This window comes from Dacryopinax primogenitus (assembly GCF_000292625.1).
Source record: "Dacryopinax primogenitus strain DJM-731 SS1 chromosome Unknown DACRYscaffold_4, whole genome shotgun sequence".
In the NCBI taxonomy this organism is placed as follows: domain Eukaryota; kingdom Fungi; phylum Basidiomycota; class Dacrymycetes; order Dacrymycetales; family Dacrymycetaceae; genus Dacryopinax; species Dacryopinax primogenitus.
Window position 1 is genome coordinate 740546 of NW_024467201.1, and position 20517 is coordinate 761062.

The 20517-nt window shown below is 51.8% G+C and overlaps 9 protein-coding genes across 9 annotated transcripts; 4 read left to right on the forward strand and 5 right to left on the reverse strand.

Moving 5' to 3' along the window:
- Positions 1-806: 806 nt before the first annotated feature.
- DACRYDRAFT_14366 (uncharacterized protein) lies at positions 807-3621 on the forward strand (the record flags this gene model as incomplete). Its single annotated transcript, XM_040771033.1, has 12 exons — positions 807-1172; positions 1230-1306; positions 1986-2038; positions 2195-2330; positions 2383-2548; positions 2600-2641; positions 2695-2758; positions 2780-2883; positions 2936-3086; positions 3179-3293; positions 3344-3458; positions 3499-3621. The coding sequence occupies 12 exons, from the start codon at positions 807-809 to the stop codon at positions 3619-3621; spliced, it is 1512 nt and encodes a 503-aa protein (XP_040631106.1).
- A 1658-nt stretch (positions 3622-5279) lies between these two features.
- DACRYDRAFT_76575 (23S ribosomal RNA methyltransferase) lies at positions 5280-6541 on the reverse strand (the record flags this gene model as incomplete). Its single annotated transcript, XM_040776212.1, has 4 exons — positions 5280-5374; positions 5568-5758; positions 5808-5882; positions 5931-6541. The coding sequence occupies 3 exons, from the start codon at positions 6539-6541 to the stop codon at positions 5671-5673; spliced, it is 774 nt and encodes a 257-aa protein (XP_040631107.1). The 3' UTR covers positions 5280-5374; positions 5568-5670.
- A 711-nt stretch (positions 6542-7252) lies between these two features.
- On the forward strand, positions 7253-8337 carry DACRYDRAFT_63875 (uncharacterized protein). The gene is made up of 7 exons (XM_040775744.1): positions 7253-7401; positions 7452-7496; positions 7540-7577; positions 7622-7634; positions 7684-7831; positions 7878-8078; positions 8139-8337. The coding sequence occupies exons 1-7, from the start codon at positions 7281-7283 to the stop codon at positions 8299-8301; spliced, it is 729 nt and encodes a 242-aa protein (XP_040631108.1). The 5' UTR covers positions 7253-7280; the 3' UTR covers positions 8302-8337.
- A 168-nt stretch (positions 8338-8505) lies between these two features.
- Positions 8506-9759, reverse strand: DACRYDRAFT_48123 (Methylthioribose-1-phosphate isomerase; the record flags this gene model as incomplete). The annotated part of the gene is made up of 3 exons (XM_040774807.1): positions 8506-8587; positions 8637-9583; positions 9634-9759. 3 exons carry the CDS (start codon positions 9757-9759, stop codon positions 8506-8508), a joined length of 1155 nt encoding a protein of 384 aa, XP_040631109.1.
- A 518-nt stretch (positions 9760-10277) lies between these two features.
- Positions 10278-11319, forward strand: DACRYDRAFT_14369 (uncharacterized protein; the record flags this gene model as incomplete). The annotated part of the gene is made up of 2 exons (XM_040771034.1): positions 10278-10654; positions 10713-11319. The coding sequence occupies 2 exons, from the start codon at positions 10278-10280 to the stop codon at positions 11317-11319; spliced, it is 984 nt and encodes a 327-aa protein (XP_040631110.1).
- An 882-nt stretch (positions 11320-12201) lies between these two features.
- On the forward strand, positions 12202-14102 carry DACRYDRAFT_76583 (acid protease). Its single transcript, XM_040776213.1, has 4 exons — positions 12202-12474; positions 12641-12824; positions 12877-13194; positions 13241-14102. Exons 1-4 carry the CDS (start codon positions 12355-12357, stop codon positions 13909-13911), a joined length of 1293 nt encoding a protein of 430 aa, XP_040631111.1. The 5' UTR covers positions 12202-12354; the 3' UTR covers positions 13912-14102.
- Positions 14103-14194: 92 nt separating this feature from the next.
- DACRYDRAFT_20822 (uncharacterized protein) lies at positions 14195-16514 on the reverse strand. The gene is made up of 7 exons (XM_040772096.1): positions 16083-16514; positions 15930-16028; positions 15406-15876; positions 15128-15356; positions 14945-15077; positions 14749-14895; positions 14195-14700 (listed from the first exon to the last, which is right to left on the reverse strand). Exons 1-7 carry the CDS (start codon positions 16378-16380, stop codon positions 14497-14499), a joined length of 1581 nt encoding a protein of 526 aa, XP_040631112.1. The 5' UTR covers positions 16381-16514; the 3' UTR covers positions 14195-14496.
- Positions 16515-16950: 436 nt separating this feature from the next.
- Positions 16951-18366, reverse strand: DACRYDRAFT_20823 (uncharacterized protein). Its single transcript, XM_040772097.1, has 4 exons — positions 18189-18366; positions 18001-18122; positions 17360-17948; positions 16951-17296 (listed from the first exon to the last, which is right to left on the reverse strand). The coding sequence occupies exons 1-3, from the start codon at positions 18357-18359 to the stop codon at positions 17561-17563; spliced, it is 681 nt and encodes a 226-aa protein (XP_040631113.1). The 5' UTR covers positions 18360-18366; the 3' UTR covers positions 16951-17296; positions 17360-17560.
- Positions 18367-18809: 443 nt separating this feature from the next.
- DACRYDRAFT_20824 (uncharacterized protein) lies at positions 18810-19577 on the reverse strand. Its single transcript, XM_040772098.1, has 3 exons — positions 19522-19577; positions 19432-19472; positions 18810-19378 (listed from the first exon to the last, which is right to left on the reverse strand). Exon 3 carries the CDS (start codon positions 19052-19054, stop codon positions 18833-18835), a length of 222 nt encoding a protein of 73 aa, XP_040631114.1. The 5' UTR covers positions 19055-19378; positions 19432-19472; positions 19522-19577; the 3' UTR covers positions 18810-18832.
- Positions 19578-20517: the final 940 nt, after the last annotated feature.

Here is a 20517-nt window from a genome sequence, read left to right on the forward strand (position 1 = left end):
AAGGCAGGGCATCACCTGCACACTGACTCAAGGGGACATGAGGGACAAGCCCTGCATGCCTGCCATCTAACTGTATCTTTGAAAGGCTTGAACTACATGAGGGACAAGCCCTGCACACCCACCAGCCAAGTGTATCATCAAAAAGGCTTGAATTATATGAGGGACATGCCCTGCATATAGTTTGAAGCCATGAGGGTGCGAGGGACAAGCCCTGCACACCTGCCAGCCATTCATCTCATTGAAAGGCTTGAACTATATGAGGGTCATGCCCTGCATATAGTTCAAAGCCATGTGGATGCAAGGGACAAGCCTTGCACCTCCACCAGCCAAATAGTATCTTCTGATGGCTCAAACTATATGAGGGTCAAGCCCTGCATATAGTTTGAAGCCAACAGGATGCAAGGTTCAAGCCCTGCACATCCTGTAAGTTGTTGAGGTGCAAAAGGGCGAAGGTCAAGCCTTGCACCCTTCTGCATCCTTCCCCCCTTGTCCCTGATAAGACAGTCAAGCCATGCTCATCAGGTAAAGGGGAATCCATGCAAGGAAGCCAAAAAAGAGTTGAGAGCCACCATCTAATGCACATATGCACATTAGATGGTGGAGGTTGACAGTCAAGGGACTGTTTGCTTCCATGTGCATGCCTTGCAAGTTATGCATGCCCTGACTTTGCCTCCATGCTGCATCATTTCCAGGCACTTAGGGACTGGCCCTAAGCAACACTGACGTTGCTTAGGCCTCTCTCAACTTAAATGAACTGTCAATTTCTCAACTTCAAATATTTCCACTGTCAATCTTTATTCCCAAATATGCCTTGTGGAACTCGCTCCTGCCATTCTGTGTTTACCAAACCCAGGAAGCCCTCTCCCCACCCTGCCAATAACTGCAACCATGCCTTGCCTGTGAGGGATACCCATGAGGATGGGGGGGATTATCTCCCCAATGAATACAGCAAGATCACCAATGCAAAATTGGTTTGGGCAAAGCCTGGGGTTCCCAAGCATTGGGACAGAAACCAGATGCCCCCTAATGTGCCTGGAAGGGTGTGGGAATGGCAGGAAGAAGATAATTACTGGCAGCTCTACATGGAAAAGAGGGAGGGTCGCACTGATATGCTGGTGTTGGTTGACATCCATCACCACACAGCTCCTGGTGAACAACCTGAAGAAGCAACTGTAAGTTATTTTTATATCTTTTGTATTTTTAATTCAATGCTAAATTGGTGCTATCAGAACTGGGTCAAGGAGAACTGCTTGTATATGTTCATTGGGCAGGATAAGGTTATACATGGATATGAGTGGGCTGATGTGTAAGTTTTCCTTGTGAATCCACCTTACCCTAAGCTCAAACATACTAGCTGCTGCCTGCCCACTTATAATGCTGCTATCCTGCAGACCCTGTTCCTCCACCTCAAAGAGTCTCACTGTCAGGGGACATCCCTAAAATCAATTGCAAACAGCTGCAATCAACAACAATCAGAGCACAGTCACATGGCATGACACCCCAAATGACAGCTGATACTACAATCACCCGACTCCAGGAAGGACAGATCCCAGAACATGAGATGTTGGTCATAGATCATGCGGGACAGACCAGACCAGAGACATGAGGTGCCTGCCCTAAACAAGCTGTATAGTCAGCCACAGACTTTGCTTCCTTTTTACTTCCATACCTAGACATATATAGAACCCTAGGTATAGCCCCTGTAGCTCTTTAGAGCTAATCTCTTAGGAACCCCACAGTCCAAGGTCATTAGGTTCTAAACACAAAGCTTTAATCGTTCCAAATGTGCACACGACACACACATGATTGTGCCTGTCACCTGCAAATCCCCACTCACTCTATAACACCCCTGTTGATCCCTCCATTTGTGAACAAACATTGAGGCATTGATTGATGTACAACTCACTACTCTCCAATTTGCTTGTTGCCTGTTTGGTTATTTGATCATCAATGATTGTTGGATCATGTTGCCCTCACACTTGCAGTGGAGATGTTAGCATCAACCCTGATTGGGAGGAGTTCTATGAGACGGATGAGGGTGAGGTTGAAGAGCAATTCACAGTTGTGGAGATCATAAGTCACTGCTGGCTCTGTGGCCCAACTCCTGAGGTGCTTGTGTTGTAACCTAATGTCTTCTATTTCTGACCTATATATTCATAGAATCGAATTCTCGCATATACTGTTATTTGGGAAGACAATGACATGGATACTGAGGAGGAATATGCTAGGGAGAACAATAGGGATACATGGATCAGAGCATGGCAAGCAGGGGATTCTGAAGCTGCTTCCTCTCTATGGCGATATTGGGTTGTAGCACATTCAGAGCTGGTGTAAGCTATATTCATCTTTGATCAGGGGTTTTCATGCTAACTTGGGGTATAGTATCAATGCAGCTGCACTGATCTACATGTACTGGCATGGCAACAAGGACATCAGGCCTGTTGACTGCCCACTGCAGGCTAAGGCAGTCATGCAAATGGACAAGGATCTCCTGTTCAAGGATGGGAAGATTGGAAGTGGTATCAGAGACAATGGGTATAATGTTGTGGTAAGTATTAATTTGTGGAATAATACACAAGCTGAGGTCTATGTCTTATAGGCTGCACTGGGCACACCTCATGCATGCTATAAGAAAATGATGGTGAGCTCAGGAAGTCAAATCTCTTACATATTTTGCTGATAGTAATCTTTTAGCACTGCTCTGTTTGTGGTGCCAGTCATGAAGCACTGGCCCTACATCAATGCAAGATATGTGACTGTGTGTTCTGCATCAATACAGCTGGGATGCAGGGGTGTGTAGAGATGAGTTTGGCACAGATAGAGGCAGCTGGAGGTATTCCTTGCATGAAGTGCTGCAAGGATCAAGGAATGCATGCTCCTCCAGTAAGTACTTTCTATTCTATTTGTAGTATTCAAAGCTGACTGACATGCATAGTATAATTATCATGGCTCTCTGCCAATCTGGTCATTAGGGCCAGTGCATGCTGATCCAGTCATTGTGATCATGGTGCACTGGCAGGAGTCTGGCAAGCATACCATGTCAGACTTGTCCTCAAAGATTGTCCGGGCCTATCTTGGGGAGATGTGTATGTTACAGCGATTGGTAAGCTTGCATAGTTAATGATTGAGATATCTTCTGACATCCAATAGGCATGACATGCATGCTATGTTGACATAGTGCTGTCAGAGCATGGTACAACATGGTCTGTGGATGACCAGCCATCCAGACAGGCAGATGGAATGCAGCTCATATGTGCCCACATTGCTGACTTGGTGAACAAGGTCAAGGCACTGTAAGCAAGTCAATATTATGAATATGTGTTAGGACTAATCTTGTATCTAGCTATAATAAGAAATTCTGCATTCTCACCATTGTGGATGTTCACTCAAATGATGGTAATGGTGAGTTACTGTATAACAAGGCCAATAAGTACCATACCTATGGTACTCCTATGCAAGTAAGTTCACTTCTTTTACATGAAATCTACAAGTTTACAGGTCTGTGCTAGCGTTCTGGGGACAGTGGTTCCCAAGGAGGTGTGCAATGACTCCACCCCCATTCTCTTGACATGCAGTGGCATGGTCCTGAAGGCACTGCACTCAGTACAGATGTGCACATAAGGCATTTTCTCATTCAGCCCCTACATGTCCTTACTTTTATTACAGCACTTGATAATGTCATTGGCTTTACTGCCAACTTCTTCAATGCACAGCAAGTGGCAGAGCAGTGGCTAGCACCCTTCCTGCATGCTTATTACTGAGATGGCATGCCTGGAGAAGATGCCATTCTCAAGGGATATGTCTGTGACCTCTCCAATCCCCTGTTTGGTCTCAACATATACCTCTGCAGGCCAAACTATGAGGCTGGAGATATACCTGGGGTGCCCCAAGCAGGAACCTCACAGGGAATGAGGAGGATCTGAACTGTTCAAAGTGTGCACAGTTCATGGAGTTCAAGAAGTTTGCCCTGGTGGAGAAGTCTGTCCATTTCAAGTGTCACCATAACTGCAAAGGGCATATAATTCTCAAGTTCAACAATGGTGAGCATGATGTGTTTGAGCTTCAACCAGACCCAGGGGACATGGCATTCCATGTCCTGAAGATCAAGGTGACTGCAGAAAATGGTCAAATCAAGATTTGCCCTCCTTGTTGTCTTGTTGATAAGAAGTGGCTTAGTGCTATTGGTTTGTAAGGTGATGGCCTTCTCTCTCTTCTCTTCTGTCTCTCTCTTTCTCTTGTACCTCCCCCCAAAAAATCCAAAAAAAAAGTTTCATATCACCTACATAGTTATGCATGCGGAATGATTTTTCCTAGATACATAGATAGTCTAGAATGAAATGGCATTCCCTCCTGCCTATAAATTATGTGTGCATCTAAACATGAACCACTAGCAGTACACATGCCTGGTAATGCATGCCCTGTGGTTATTACTTTTATTCTAATTCTACTACTAATTCTACAGGGAGCAGGAAAGATTTCTCCTAGATACACAGACAGTGTAGAATGAATTGGTATTCCCTCTTGCTGTGAATTATGTGTGCATCCAGACATGATCCAACAGATGGGCATATGCCTGGTAATGCATGCCCTTTAATTAATACTTTTATTCTAATTCTACTACTAATTCTACTACAGGGAGCAATATATATTAGCTATATACACATGCTTACTTAACCTTAGTGAGCAGAGCTATAATTATGCACTGCCCCTGCCAGAATCCGGAATCCGGAATTCAAATTCTGGATTCCATGTCAGGGGCCCTGGATGGTCTCTGATGTGTGGTGAATGAGGGCATCCCTTCTCTTCATGTGATTTTTCTTCAACTATCAGATGTGATCCTTAGAAAACCAATGCACATAATTGGTGGCCATTGCCTATCAATAATAATCTCACCGGTACCATCAATCCCAACATCGGCCTGTTTGAGCATGCTACATGTCACTGCTGACTAAAAGAGATGACATAAGAGAAAAACGGAAGCATTTGCCTCAAGAGCGACTTTTCTGCCCGACTCCTTTCGTCCTCTCTTCTCAATCCCTCCCTCCACTACAGGTTGTTTGTTATATGATAGTACGTCTCCCGTATTCTTTTTATTTCTCTTCCTCGATATGATGATACTTCGTTGCCGCCCCAGTCCTAGCAGCAGCTGTGACGACTGGCCGAGCACATAGCCAAACACAGTGCACCTCTGATCCTTTCCTTTCGATATTCTCATTGTTCTGTTCGTCGTGCTGACTGGTTGATATAGATGTTATGTTTGGTGATACGATGAACGTGTGCGCTTGGTCGTGGGTCAGTGGTACATTTAGGGTGGGTGAGATGGCAGATATATGCGCCTAGTGCGTTCGCCATCCGTCACATCTCAATGCGATATGTGAGTCTCACATACCCATCTTGTCTATTCTTTCCTATCGGATGATACACCGTATACACCAACTCTCTGGACGCCCACGGGCGGATGGAGATACCTTCAACAAAAACTAAGAACAGCCAACTGATCCCCACTTGCCTTTCACGGCGTCTCGTCTCATCCGCAGCACATAGACTGAGGCTGACTTCCTTCAAAGGTGTGATAACCAAGATTGCTGTCCCGCTGATAATCATTCCTCCGCGCGAGCTTTTGAACGAAGATATTCGGCGTGTTGAGCCAGCGCATTGGCTGTGATTCTGCTACCCATGCCGTGGGGGCAGGTGAAGATCCATGCACACCCAATACGTTTCTGCCGATTCTTTCCTGCTCGACTTCGGCTTGAAATCACTTGTGTGGACGTCAGCTGTCCCATCCACAATTCGCACGGTACGCCTACATCACCCTTTTGAAATATGGTATGAGGTATTGAGTCTTGAATTCTGTAAGTTCTGGGTGTGCGAAGTATTTCATGCTGTACAACGTTAGATAGACCGCAACAAATATAATGACGAAGGTGTACACCAGTGCCCCTCCCTGTTTTCTCTGCCTCGGTGCAGCGTCCGTACCTAGCCTCAAAAACCGCATCGTGAATCCCACAGCAGCTTCTGATAACCGGAGAGAGTTGGCAACATCGCTCGTCCTGTTGCCGGAGATGTTCGGCGCCATATCGGAGAGCACGACGTCCACGCATCGCCCAAGTTTTGCAGGCTCCCCTTCCTCCGATGACCCTCTCAGCGCGCGAGCAAGCTCAAGCTGCGTGCTCGCACTGAGGAAATCACCCTGTATGATGGTAGTGTTCTCCAGCGGATCTGTCCTCAGCAAATCCACCCCCAACACCCGTCCACTCAGGCCATCCTTTCCAACAACCTCTCCTGCGACCTGCAGCCACGCCCCGGGCGCACACCCAAGGTCCACCACAGTGTCCCCAGCTCGAATTATCCCGAATTTCTCCTGGATCTCGAGCAGCTTGAATGCGGCACGGGAACGGTACGCGCCCGAGTCGGTGCCGGCCTCAGAGCGCAGACGCACGAAGGGGTCGGATTTTTGACGTGCGAGCCACCGGGATGAGGAGGCGGAGTGGGCGTACCGGATGGGGATATGCAAGCAGCTTGCACGCACTGGGTTGGGCATGCAGAGAGCTGGGTTGAGGTACAAGTGAGGTGGGAGAACCTATTTTCGGCAAGCACATGCACTCCGCGGACGGGGTGGGAGGAATCGCCGCGTCCCACTGCAGGGACCGCGCTGCAGCTGCATCGTCCAACCTCGTGGAGGTGCAAAGTCGGCCATATTCCTACTTGATTGAGAATATGTACTAATAGAAAGTATTTTGATGGCCCTTCTATTGAGCCTGAGAGAATTGAAGCAAACAATTAGGCAGGGTACAAGGCTGGAGATTGTAAGCGAGTTGATGTTTCTGATAGGGTTTCCAGGCCATTTCCCTGGGCCAATTAGTTTCCCTTATGCAGCTGCATCGAACTGCATCGAACTGCAGACGCAGCCGCGTCGCCAACGCCACTCTGAGTTTGGTGGGAAATCAGTGCAAGCTGCATAGAGCACTGGATACTCTTCCAAATGAAAGTGGTATTAAACAGATATCATTTACACAGCCTATATACATGGATCTCTTTACAGGTGCAAAATACATTGATGATGTGGAAGGTTCCCAAAACATGGGCGTGGGTTGGGGCGCGGTTCGATGCAGCTGCATGCAGCTGCGATGCAGCGAAATATCCCTACCCCCCCGCGGACCCTGCCTTCTGTCATCATACTTCCCCGCCCAAACCAGAATTGGGGTGCTCTTTTTTCATACCCATACTATGCACCGGACCACCATCACCACCTCGAAGTGTAATGTCATAATCTGCTTATAATGATTTTGACTTTCCTATACCCTCTATTGGCCACGGTAGTGCTGGCACAGGAGTGGCAGATGCAAAGTTCGGGCTTGGCAAGTCTAACCCATTATAACCTCCCGACTGGCTACGTTGGCAGTAAGCACTCTTGTACTATGCGGATGACGAACTGGTCATAAGCGGAATAGGCTGCGGCTGCGAGGGTGAAAGCAGCGGGAACTACCCTACTGCAGGTACGTGTATGCTTCTCTAGTCGACCTGGCTAACTCCTAGCAGCTCTGAACCAGCTAGCATTCGGCAGCGCCTACGTGTACGTCACTTCACCTCCCTTCTAGCCATCTAACACCCCCCCAGCTACGGTCCAGGCTGCGGTACGCACCTCCCAACCAGCATATATGCATGCTCATACATACAACCCAGGGAGATGCTTCAACCTCACTCTCCTGGACAGTTGGACATCTACGCCTCCCTTCTTCCCATCTTCTCACCCGAGTGTGATCGTCAAAATTACCGATCTTTGTCCAGGATCAAGCCCACACTGTCAAGCTACTGCATCAAAACCTAATGAGTGAGCCAACTCCTCTTCCCTCAGAACCAGCTAATAGAGTATGGAGATTCGGCTACTATGTGCACTTTGACCTCGCTTACCCCACTCCTGCGATCCCGACAGGCTTCTTCCCCTCCAATGCCTCATACTACGGCTACACAGACTTCGGCGTGTGGAACATCACCTACACCTCAGTGGAGTGTATCCCCAACTGGGCGGGGAGCGGGAACGCAGGCGCAATGGGGAGGGTGCCAGCCTTAGGCAGCAGGTGAGAACTCATACTCCAAGCTGTATGCGTATTGGAATGGTACTGATAAGGATGCCGCAGTGCTTGCTGCCCTGGGGAACCGGGGGGAAACGACACCTGCCCGTCGTACTCTTCGTCGCATGTTCTTCCTCCAAATACCGCAGGCGGAGCTCCACCTCGCCTTGCCTTGCCTTATCTCCTAGCCATGGTGTCGGTATGTCTCGTGCTGTTGGGGTTTTCATGAGACGTGAGTTGGCTCGGTGAGATCTTCATATATGCGCATATGTTCATAGAGGGAATGTATAACGTCTTCCATTCTGTTGACTTCTGCGTGTATAGACCCGAACTCGCCACGTCCTTTGACAGGCACTGAAGATACACGTCTCTCGATGGTCCGCATGCTGGATCAAGTATTCTATATTTCTTATTTCTGTTACATCACAACACATCACAGCACACTACTCAGATCAATTACCTCTCCTCCCTTATTCTCCACAACCCCATTTTCCGTAACGATCGCCGTGATCAGCCTTAAGTTCCCATCAGCACGCACTTCACACAAAGACGACCAGCACTCACTCAGCAGGGGTAACGTCAAAGCTCGGATTGTAGATCCCCTCCAACGACAGGTTAGGCGGTGCGATCTGTACCACCACCTGCTCCGCCTCCACGCCTTCTTTGGGAGGGTAGGCAACACCCCTCGCGAGGACAGCTTCCATTGGCGGCCGGTGCTCGATCGGTATCTCCTTCCCGGATGGCGTCTTTGGATCCAGCGTGCTCACTGGCGCTACAACGAGGAACGGCACCCCATGTCGTTTAGCCAAGACAGCAGCGTTATACGTCCCGATCTTATTAGCCGTATCCCCGTTCTTCGCCACCCTATCCGCACCCACCGCCACAGCGTGCACCTTAAAATGCTGCATAAGCGAACCGACCATCGTATCGCATAACATCGTACTCGGCACGCCCAGCGTAAGGAGTTCGAGAGCAGTCAACCGCGTGCCTTGGTGATACGGCGCGCTTTGGGTGTAGAACGCTCGCCCAAGCCTGCCCTGTTCGTGCAGGTGCGTGATCAGGCCGAGCGCAGTGCCGTAGCCTGATGTAGCGAGGGAGCCGGTGTTACACACCGTGAGCACGTTGATAGGCTCCCCAGGTGCGACCGTGCCTTCGGCTTCAAGCATGGCGAGTACCCATTCCGCACCGAGACGTGACATAGCTTTGTTTCGCCCGACATCTTCGTCTGCTACTGCGCGGGACTCAGCAATCACAGCTAGAGCCGTGTCCCCGCCTGAGAGGAGCTGTGCCTCCCCTTTAGAGAAAACGGAACGGATGCGCGTTATGGCTTGGGAGAGGTTTACAGCTGTGGGGCGGGAGGTAAGGAGGTGATCGAGGATGGGTGAGAGGTGGGAAGAGAGCGCTGCGGGGGTGGAGAGCCAGCTCGGGGGAGGGGAGGCGCTGAGCGCTAGCGAGATGTATCGGGCTATGGAGAGAGCGGCGAGGGATGCGATCGCAGGTGCGCCCCGGATCTGCTAGGGGTTAGCCTATATGCGCGGGGATGTGGGAGGGAGGAGGGCACCTTCATCGACTTGATCGCATCGTATGCGTCTTCGGGCGTGAGCACAGGCACCCAGCGGACGACGTGGGGCAACAAGAGCTGGTCGACGATTTCGATCTCGTCCCCGTTTGTGCGGATTGAAGTCATAGGTGCCATTGTGCCTCCCTCTTCTTGCTCTGCTCGTCAGATCCTCTAGTCAAGGAATAGCAGTCTATCTGTCTAGTCTGGAGTCAAACAGGAAGCACCAAGAATGTCGACACCTAGTCAACCTCGAGCGAGAGATGTCGCCATCCCCCATCCCAGAAATTTGGACCCTACTTCCCTTCCCTTGAATGTACCCGCGCACGTGCAGGGTTCCAAAGAAGGCTGATCCGCAGAAGACGGCGGGGCGCTGTGAGGAGAGAACTGAGACGTGTCCCGCCCTCAGACTTGCACAAATATCCAGCTCGAAGCTCGTTGCTTGCTTTCCTTTCTCTCTTGTCTGCTTGACCAACAGCAACAGCAACAGCAACAGCCGACATCAACATACTCGTACTTTGCCGCCCGGCACGCCCCGGACATAATCGGCATCAATTTCATTCACCCGGCCCATTCACCAGACCCGAACGAACCCTGATCCAATTCCATTCCAACGAAAAGAAAATAGAAGCAGAAAGATGAGCACAATGCCGACTGCGCAGTATTCTCCAACAACGCCTGGAACGTACACATACGAGAGGGGTGCCAGCACACCCGTGCCTTCTTTGCCGTCTACACCACGGCAACCCCGCACTCCTTCCGTATACCATCCCTCCCACTACCCGGGCGTAGCAGCATCCTCCTCCCTCTCCCCACTCCAATCCCCCCGCACACCCCGGTACCGCCCTCATCCCGCCACACCACTGTACTCCGAAGCCCCTACCCGTCCACCATTCAACACGCGTATGGACCCCCCAAGTTCCGAGAGTCAGACTTGGGCCGCTGCGGCTGGGAAGCTACTATTGAGGCGGCTGACACGCGCTGCGAAAGGCGCGAATTGGCCCCTGGTCGTCCTTTTCACCAGGTATGGGGTTTTTCTTTCCAAAGGGGGTCAGGAGGGGAAGATGCTGACGCTTTGGCAGCTGTTTGGTGGTGCTTTTCCGCGCTCTGACAGGAGTGGGATACGTACCCCCGCCTCCTGCGCTCTCCGTCGAACCGCTCCCCGAGCAGCAGACGCAATTCAACCCCCCAGACACCTACCAGCCAAGCCCGGACGAGGTGAACACAGACTACGCCTCGTCTCTCCCCAACAAAGGGTGGACGCACGCATGGGATGTCTGGCGCCAGGTTGCTGAGGATATGAGACGGGAGATGATGGAAGATCGGGAGAAATGGGTGGGGAGTGTTAGGCCGGAGAGAGAACGAGGTAGGGGAAGGGGAGGAAAGACCCTGGATTTCGTGGGGGAGACTGGGCTGCCGGAGGAGTTGGCGATGGGTATGAAGTTTCCGGCAAGTGGCCCGGAATCGGAACTCCCCCCAAGTACGGACGACCTGCAGAGCACGCAAGGTCTTGACGATGCACACCGCGTTGTGCCCAACGTCGAGGCTCCCGCCCAGTCCTCCCAGCCCACACTAGCAACGTCTCAGAGCACTGATGCACAAAAGCCTGAAGACGACAAGCCTCCCTACCCCCCGCGACAAGAGGAACATCATTTCGATGAGGCGGCGACGCCAAGTTCGGAGACGTAGGCGAGCGCTAATGCCAAGTGCCAATACCAAGTCCCAAGGAATCTGCCTAGAAAGGAACGAAACGGCTCGGTTCGGTTCAGTGTCTGAAGCGCAAACCCGATCGATTTCGGGAATTGGACTGAGTCGACCAGGTCGGGCATCTTAGGAGGAGGCTGACATGGACATCTTTTACCATCAGAGGGAACGAGGAGGACGGACAGGGGAAAAACAAGGACCGACTAGGGTATACTATTGTACTATAGATTACATCTGCAGACGAATCACGGCTACGTGGCCGCAGCAGACGACTACTCGATCATCTGTTTCACGGTGTGCTGGAGCGAGTGGCAGATCGAGGTTCCGAAAATAAACTGCGCAGTCCGCGTTGTGTGATCGTTGTTGTCGGGTTTCGGAACGTAATCAAAGTGTATAGTTACTTATTGCTGGCAAGGCGGTACAGTGGGCAGGGGGGGGTTGAATAGAGGAATCCTATCATCCAAGAGTCAGCCCAAGCGGCCTTGGTACGAGAGCGAAACGCGGTCAGGGAGAGGTATCAAGGGCCAAGTGTAAGGAGTGAAGGTTTCCGGAAGCGCGGAATGGTGGTCTTGGTCACTGCTGCGCAGTCAATGAATGACGTTCCTTAGTAAGACCCCGTAAGCAAGTGTCCCTGAATAGCAGCGCTCTAATAGTAAGAAGAGGAGGAAAAAAGGATCCGCCTGAGAGGTGTCCGCTTTGTTCCAGGGCTGTGTTCGGGCATAGAAGATAGTGAGGGTATTTTTGGGGTCCTCGGTAGTGTGGTCGTCACTGCATTCACTCTTCAATTACTCCTCGAGCTTTCACTCTCTCTTCTCTACTGCATCTTGTCACAATATCCCCTTTGTATCTCTGGCCAGGCGCCCTTATATCATCCATCTACCTTACTCACCTTTCATCAACGACAATGCTCCTCTCTCTCCTCTTCATCAACCTCGTCGTTGCCTCTGCTCTGCCACGCGAACCTCCAGCCAGCCCCGTCTCTGTTCCTCTTATCCGCTCACGCCAGACGCGCGACCTAGCATGGATAGCCAAACAACGAGATCTCATGTGGCAGAAGTACGGAAAGCCCGGAGTGAAGGAATCCTACCCCTTTCAAAACGGGAGGAGAGTGAAGCGGCAGAACGGGATGAGCTTGGTCAAGACGACCCAGAGATCTGCAGAGCCCGTATCGAGGGATATTGTGAACTGCGAACAACATTAGTATCTTCAGCGAAAAAAAAAAGGGGGGGGGGGGGAAGCGGTACTGACCGTCTGGGCAGGAGTACCAATCTGTATCTGTCCCAAGTAGCTAGAGTCAGCCTGGGAGTCCTCCACCTGTGGCCGCTCCTGCGACACCTCAACGACCTTTAACTCTGGGGCCTCCTCCACCTTTCAAGCATCGACAAATACCAACCCCGTCGAGCTGCAGTACGGCTCAGGATCCGCCAGTGGGCCTGTCGTGCGGGATGTCGTGACTTTTGGGGGGTATACGATCGATCCACAGATCTTTGGTAAGTCCTCGGATGTGCTATGCGCAGCAGGCACTGAGCGCTTCCTCCGCAGTCGACGTGACAACTCTTGGTTCGGGATTAACGACAGACACAACCGTCTCGGGTCTCATTGGTCTCGGCTGGCCAGCGCTGTCCTCCTCAGGAGCAACCCCGTTCGTCAACGCGCTGGTGAACGCAAACAAGCTCCCAAGCCCTCAGATGTCGTTCTTCCTCACGCGGTACGTCGATGACCCCACGGCTACCAACGCGGAACCGGGGGGATACTTCACCTTGGGCGGGACGAACTCTTCCCTGTTTACGGGTAGTATCGAGTACCACAATATCCAGCAACTGCAGGGTGAAAATGCCTACTGGACGTTACAGATGAACTGTGATTTCTGCAGTACTGTTTCTTGCACCTACTGACAGCGCAACAGCATTCAAAGTCAACGGTGCCCCCCTCAGCCTCGGGACCGAGAACCTAGCGATAATCGACACCGGCACCTCGCTAATCGGTGGACCCTCAGACCAAATAAACGCCATCTTCGCCTCCATCCCCGGCTCCGCGCCCGGCACAGGCCAGCTAGCAGGTCTCTGGACCTACCCCTGCTCACCCACCATCACCCTCTCGGTGAACTTCGGCGGGCAGGACTGGCAAGTGTCTTCAGATGATTTCCTGATCGGCCAAGTCTCAGCCTCGACCTGCGTCGCGGGACTCACAGCTGTCAATCTTGGTCAAGGAGCACCATCCTGGATCATGGGAGACACATTCCTCAAGAACGTCTATTCGGTGTTCCAGTACTCCCCGGCTCAAGTAGGGTTTGCCCAGCTGTCGAGTGCGGCTATTAACATGAACCCGCTTGGAGCTGAGGGGCAGAACCCCTCAGGGGCGGTGGCGACTGTTACGAATCAGATTACCCCTGTTGGAGTGCCGACACAGGCCAGTAAGACGGACAGCGGCAGCTTGCCGTGGTTTACTTCTGGGAGTGGCAGTGGGAGCGGGAGTGGAAGTAGCAGTGGGGCGAGCGCGGCGAGGAGGGTAAGCCCGGGCATTGCGGTGTTTCTCGCTGCTACGGCGGGCGTTGTAGCCGCGGCACTGATGTTTTAGAGAGAAGGAGGGTGGTAATGGACGTACCGCGCCTGTGCACTGGTAGGGGGGGGGAGTGGGGGGGTTACACGACTGTACGGTGCAGTACAGCATATGTATGATAGCCGGACTCTGCACTTTCATTCTCACTATCTCATTGTCACTCTCAACCTGTGAGGCACGTCACGTCTAGTTGAAAAATCATATTTGGGACATGCACATATATGCACGCGAGACGACGTGGAGCTCAATGATTAAGATCAGGTACATCCTATGAGACGTCCAATTGGATCAGATTCGATTGGTTAGATTGATATTCAATTTGGGTACAAGTACAGGCTCTTTAAGGGCTATTACAGATCCCTCCGTCCTCCGGTGTTTGGAGGCTTGGGAAAGGCATGGATTTATCCAATATCCGATGTGGGAGGAGACCGCCGCGGGGGATTTCGGCAAGAAGGAAGGGGAAAGGGGAAGTGGACAGGAATGGGGCGGATAAGGGTAGGGTAGGGTTCTGTGGGGAAAAGGCGGGTTGCGGCGGGGATCGGGTGTGGGGCACGGGCAATGTGGGGAAAGAAAGCGAAGGGAAGGGAAAGGGATGTAGCAGGGTTAGAGCAAGGGTAACCACTGGCCAATGACCACGCTCGGCAGGGCAAAGATGTCTCTTCGGATCGAAAAGCAGAAAGCGCAGGGCAAAGGGGAACCGTCGGCTTTGACGAGCACGCAGTGGGTGTAGACGGATTGGGATGAGTTCTCAAACGCATGACTGGCAAACTTCTCCCAGTACTCCACTACGGACTGATTTTCAAATAGCTGTTACGATGTCAGCCAGCATTCTGTGCTTGACGGCGCAGCATTTACCTCGTAGATGAACTTTTTGCCTGAAAGCAGCTCCTCCTTCCTCCACTCGGTCAAAACGCAGAATTCGACACCGACAAGACAGATTTCGCCTGTCCGCCGCCACACGACCGTTGGCGTTCCACTATATGAAATGAGCTTGTCCAGTTCCTGATCAACCACATCAATATTGGGACCAACAGTTTCAACAGTCACGTACGATAAGTGTTCGCTGGAAAGACTTCTCTACGAAGACTTCGTCTTCTTCGCTCAACGGCATTTGCAACGCGATCAGAGAAGGTCTGAAAATTGCTAATGCTCGGACAACGCGGAGGATATCATTCTTGTCAAACCTGTGGAATGTTCGGTACCGATATGACGTAATAAGACAGAGCATGCCTACCGTTCGGTCAAGAACTTCATCAAGAAATGATAGCCCTCCGTGTAGTCATAACTCGTGGTCACTCTTTGATACACGTCTGCAGCATCCACTGATAGAGGTAGGTGGGTCGGCGCAAACGCATTTTGCGTTGGCTGTACAACGGTACCGACATTTCCGGCGGTTCCCACATGTCCAGAGGACGGAGACCCGTTAGACGCCGGTGGAGAAGGTGGACCAAGTCGTAATGTGCCTGGGGTGATGGTGAGTGATTTTCTCGCTAAAAAATGCACATGACATACCATTTAACGGAGCCGAAAGAACGTTGGGCATATAGCCGTTCGTCTGCTGTGATGCTGGGAACATGGATTGCGGCTGGGGTTGCATGCCGTATGCTTGCTGGAACATAGTATGTGCGCCGTCCTGACCCTGCTGCAATTCCATTTCTTGTGGTGTCGACGCCTGGGGTTGAACAAGACCCGGCCAAGTGATCTGATAATTCGACTGATCTGCGGTGTAGCCATTCAATTGTGCTTGATTTTGCTGTCCTTGGGCACGGAAGGCTTGATGATCCGGAGGTGAGACACCGGTGCTGCCGAGTATCTGAGAAAGGACGTTGTACTCGAGAGAAGCATGATCCGAAGCGAACGAAAGGGATGGATCGAGGTGTACGTTGAATAGTGAGTCGCCGAACATGTTATTTGAGAATGGATTTTCGTCGTCGCCAGTGCCTGAGTGTCCATTCTTCTCTTGCTTAGCTTTCTTGAGCGCTTCTGGAGAATTTGTCAGAGGGATCAGGGTTTGACAGCGAAGCGCATTTACTTACCGAGCTCTTCATCCTCCAATAAATATTTCGCCTTTTTACGGTGCCCTTCGACGCACTGATCTGCGCAGCCCTTCTTGATACATCGTTGACATGGTCGGGCTGCATCGGATGCGTCAATGCACCGTCAAGAGGTTGGATCTAAGCAGCACTCACAGTCGTCACATGTCAAGTGCGCTTTCTGACAAGCAAAACAAGCTCTGTTTGCTTTTTTCCGCTTTGGATGGTCAGCTGAGTCATTGCTGATGGCACTTCCATTTGTGGCTACAGTTGGTGAAGCAATGGGACCTGGATCGGTGTCACGTTTTCGCTTGAGGTTAGACCCCTGTTTACTCTTGCCCTTCTCACTGCCATCCAACCCTACAGGTTTGAAGTCCGTGTCGATGCTGTCTGAGCGAAATACTTGCTGCCGGGGATCCAGGGTTCCCGGTGGGCTTTGTGACGAGCTAGACATTCCCATGAACTGCTGTTGTGACGATCGAGCGCTGCCAGGATCATCTTGGATGGGTGATGGAGTGGAGAAGAAGGCTGATGTGGCCGCCAGGGGTTGGAGCATAGGATTAAGAGAGATGTTCATGGTGTTGCTTTGTATATGCCCGTTGGGGTCGGCGATGCGGTCGCCGTTGTCGGGAAAGGGGTAATATACCTGGGATGTCGAGGCCGATACGCCAGGTTTAGTGAGCACACGTGATGAAGGAAGAGAAAGAAGTGGGTGGCGAGTGAGAAATGGCTGTGCAGTCTCTAAGGTGGCACGCATTTGGAAGCCTGTCCCCACTCTCCGCCAGGAACCCACCCAATCTGCCTCCGTTAGCGGAAGCACACCTTGTCTTGGCTTCATCCCCACACCGTCGGCTTCAACCAAATAAACTCTGTTTGGACACTTCTCCTTTGTCTCGGTCTTACACTCGCCGTCGGCATCTCCCCCTCGCGTCCCTTTCTGTGGTCACCATCACCACCACTTGCCAAAGACAGCATGATCAGGCGCGATCCAACTGTCATTCGCATACGCCCCAACGACGTCTCTGACATGCAGCAGCTCATCGCCGAGCGCAAAGCTGCAAAACTGCAGGGTCCCGAGTTGTTGGAGAAGCAGCAACTTTCCCTTGCAGTCCACGTGCAGGATCTTCCAGGCCCGGCACAGCATACATCCACTCCCGCTCCGGCCGCCCCGCCCCCCGCTCCGCACCCTGCTCAAGCACCCCCCGACATCGTCGCGCTCGACGAAGAACGAAGGCGTCGACAGGCAATGTCTACCGCGCAGCGTCTTGGGATAGACCAACAAAGGCGACAGGGATGATAAACGGTCCTCAGAATATCAGTCAGCGCGAAGGAAGGGATGATATGCGGGCGCGAGAGCGGATCTGCTGCGGGTACGTTTCTGCATTACTCCTAGTAATATACCGATAATTGATTGATGAGCCCTAATACAACAGTTCAAATTAGCTACACTGGATACAGAGCGTAATCATGCATGAAGAAGAAACAAAAAAGACTCCATCACTGTAGATGCGGATCTTTCAAACATCGGGGAGCTTCCGTAACGAATGGGCGAGCAGCGATCGTTTTCATGAGTGGGGTTGCACATCCACCGATGGGTCTATGTGATTGGTAAGCAAGAAAGAGCTTGTATCCAATCACTCGGCCCGCGCATATGATATCTTGATTTTCGAGGGCCAACGGTTGCTTCCCAGCTCGTCCCACGACAGGGATTGTGTTGCCGACATCCGGCCAGGCGGTTCCCAAGGGAAGGGTAGTGGTGATGCGGGGCCGGGAGATGATGAACTAGTCGAGCTAAGGCTTGCAGACCGATGACCGGTCTGCAGTGCCGTTGGTTTCGCTCGACCACGAACAGTGACTGGGGATTCGCAATGCGAGGTCAGCATCGGTTGCTGTTGCCGCAAACTGCCGTCGTCGTGTTTCGCGCTGTGCGACTGAGTTTCTTTAGCCCGCATATCCTCCATGAGGCCGCGGACAATAGAGTTGATTTCTGCCCGCAGGCTTTCTGACAGATGCAACCGAAAGCTGCGGGTGAGTCAGTTTCGTAGTTCCCAACAGCCTGTAACGGAACACCCACTGCTGAACGAGGTTGTCGCTTCTACTGCATTGTTTGCCACATCCTGGGAAGGGGCATTCGAACCTCTTCACACCGGTATGCATGGTTGAATGTCGATTTAAGTGCCCAGCACTTGAAAAGATCTACGACGCGTTTTCCCGGTCGGTCTTTGTCTTCTCTTGACGGTAGTATACTCAGCCCGGGCTTACCTTGCAGCACACCAGGCACTTGTATCTGGCAGATGGAGAGGATAATGTACATGACGTCATTTCCCGTTCATTGCAAGGGGCTGATCCGGTCACCGACTGACCGAGATCATCGGGAGTTAGACCATCTAGCAGAGAGACGCGCCCATACTGAGAGTTGACGACAAAGCTCATGATGTCGAGAGCAGACAAGGGGTCTTCAAGCAGCTCACAAGCGAAGGGATGATAATTTGCATAATGGTACAGGGCTTAAGGTATTTATTATTGCCAGGTTTGACTTCAAGAGGGCAATCCGGTTTTAGTCAAGCCCCTCATTATCACAGGGACAGAGTGCACAAAAGCGGAAGCCTCCCGCTCCCCTCCGCCCGGCCGCCTCTAATGGTCCCGGATACGGAAGCGCCCAAGACCTAGACAACGCGGCTTGTATGGGTCCCTACCACATCGGTCAGCCACGTGAATGGTCCGTCCGCAATGACGGGTGCCTGTCACCGCGAAGTCGGACGCTGCGGAAGTCAGCGGGTAGCGGCTAGCTACCCTTAAATCCAACATCAAGAAGACTGTGCACCTATGACGGCCTCACGCCGAGCATTCTACATGTCTTCGTCCTTGATTATAACAAACCATGCATTACATGACCGGCCCCCTCTTTATCCCCACGGCACCACTTTCCCATGATGCATGATCGATAACAGGCCATTCATCCACTGAATCCCAATCGTTTCCGTTTCATGCACAACGCACAGCAACGCTTGAACCGAGTAGTCGCAACCCGCAGCCTTGCAAGATGGCGGAACTCTTGATGCAGCGTTCGTCGAGGAGGATCCCTGGAAAACCCGGGCGAAACTGTTTTGTTCCGGGGTGGTGTGCATATCTCCTGGCTTGGCTGCGAAGCAGAACTCCCGCACGCCGGGAGGAACGAGAAGGCGGAGAGCTGTGCGGCCTCGAATACAGTTGAAGGAACGGGAGCATGGCCAGGATTCAAGACACCACTGGGGAATCAATGGCACGGCACCATCCCTTGATGTCGGGCAAAATCGTTATCTAGATACGGCAATACAATCAGTGGGATTAAGGCAGGGGAAGTACAATTCCTCATTCGTTCCCCCATGACTTCATCCTCCGGATCCGATGCTATCCATCCAGCCGCGGATTCCCGTGGCAGCCTTTCTTGATTACATGTCCGGCGGTTCACGCTCGAAAGATGAGTGAGCTTCAGTATGTCTACATCACGTTCAATACGGTGTACCAGGAAATGTGACTCGTTTCAGTTGGAAGGGTAAACAGAAGCTCTCAGGACGTCAGACTAGCACGAATAGTTATCAACATAAATACTCACTGGTGGACAAGGCTCCAGTCGCCTTCGGGCCTCAGATGGAACCAAGTAGCGGCGATGTTTCGTGCAAACAGGGCCCGGCTGAGGCAACGGGTGTTCGAACCCCTTCACGTCCGTGTGGGCTGTTGCGTGAGATAGACTTATAGTATGGATAACCATGCATGAGTTCGTGTTTGAGCAAGCTTGTGGCATGAGTAGTACTAGTACCAGCGAGATACGCAAACGGTATGCTCATATCGTGGCTGTGCTGAAGATCGCGGCACAGTACATACGAGTTTTGGGGCAGGGTCCTCTGGACTCTGGACTCTGGACTCTGGACGGGGTACGTGGCAGTGTTTTTTGCTTACTGTACATATCTTACTCAGCTGACATAATATTATTCTATTGTACTCCTACATTATGTACATTGTCACCAGTTATCTACTATACCTGATGAATGGCACCAGTCACGCTTGTCATCATCCAACCAGCAGAGCTTGCTGCCAATCCACTGCCCCTTGCTGACTCCTCCCTCCCTCGACTCCCCTCACTGACTCCTCCCTCCCTTGACTCCCCTCCCCTCCTCTCCTCATACCAACTCCCCCACCCACCATGTTACTCCTCAACCTCATTTGCCAGCTTTCAGCAGCACATGAGTCCTTGCTGCAACTCACCATCCAGCAAGCCCTCCTCTTCATCACCCTCTGCCAGCACCTCCAAATGCACATCACCTGGCAAGAAATCCCTGGCATCAAACACCTCAACACTCCCCTGGCTGCGATACCAAACACGGTCACAGCTTTCCTCTCCAATTTGCTTGGGCTCCCAGCAGGGCACATTCCTGTCCTCTGGCAAGCTCTTCAGTGGACTGCTTGGACACCCAACAGGGATCCTACCCGTCCTACTGGCCCTCTGGTAGATCCCCTTCCTTTCTTTGTGTGCTTTGTGCAGAAATACAACCTTGGTGAGCTCCTCCTTTCATTCCCCTTATCTCCCATTCATCTATATACTACTAGGCAT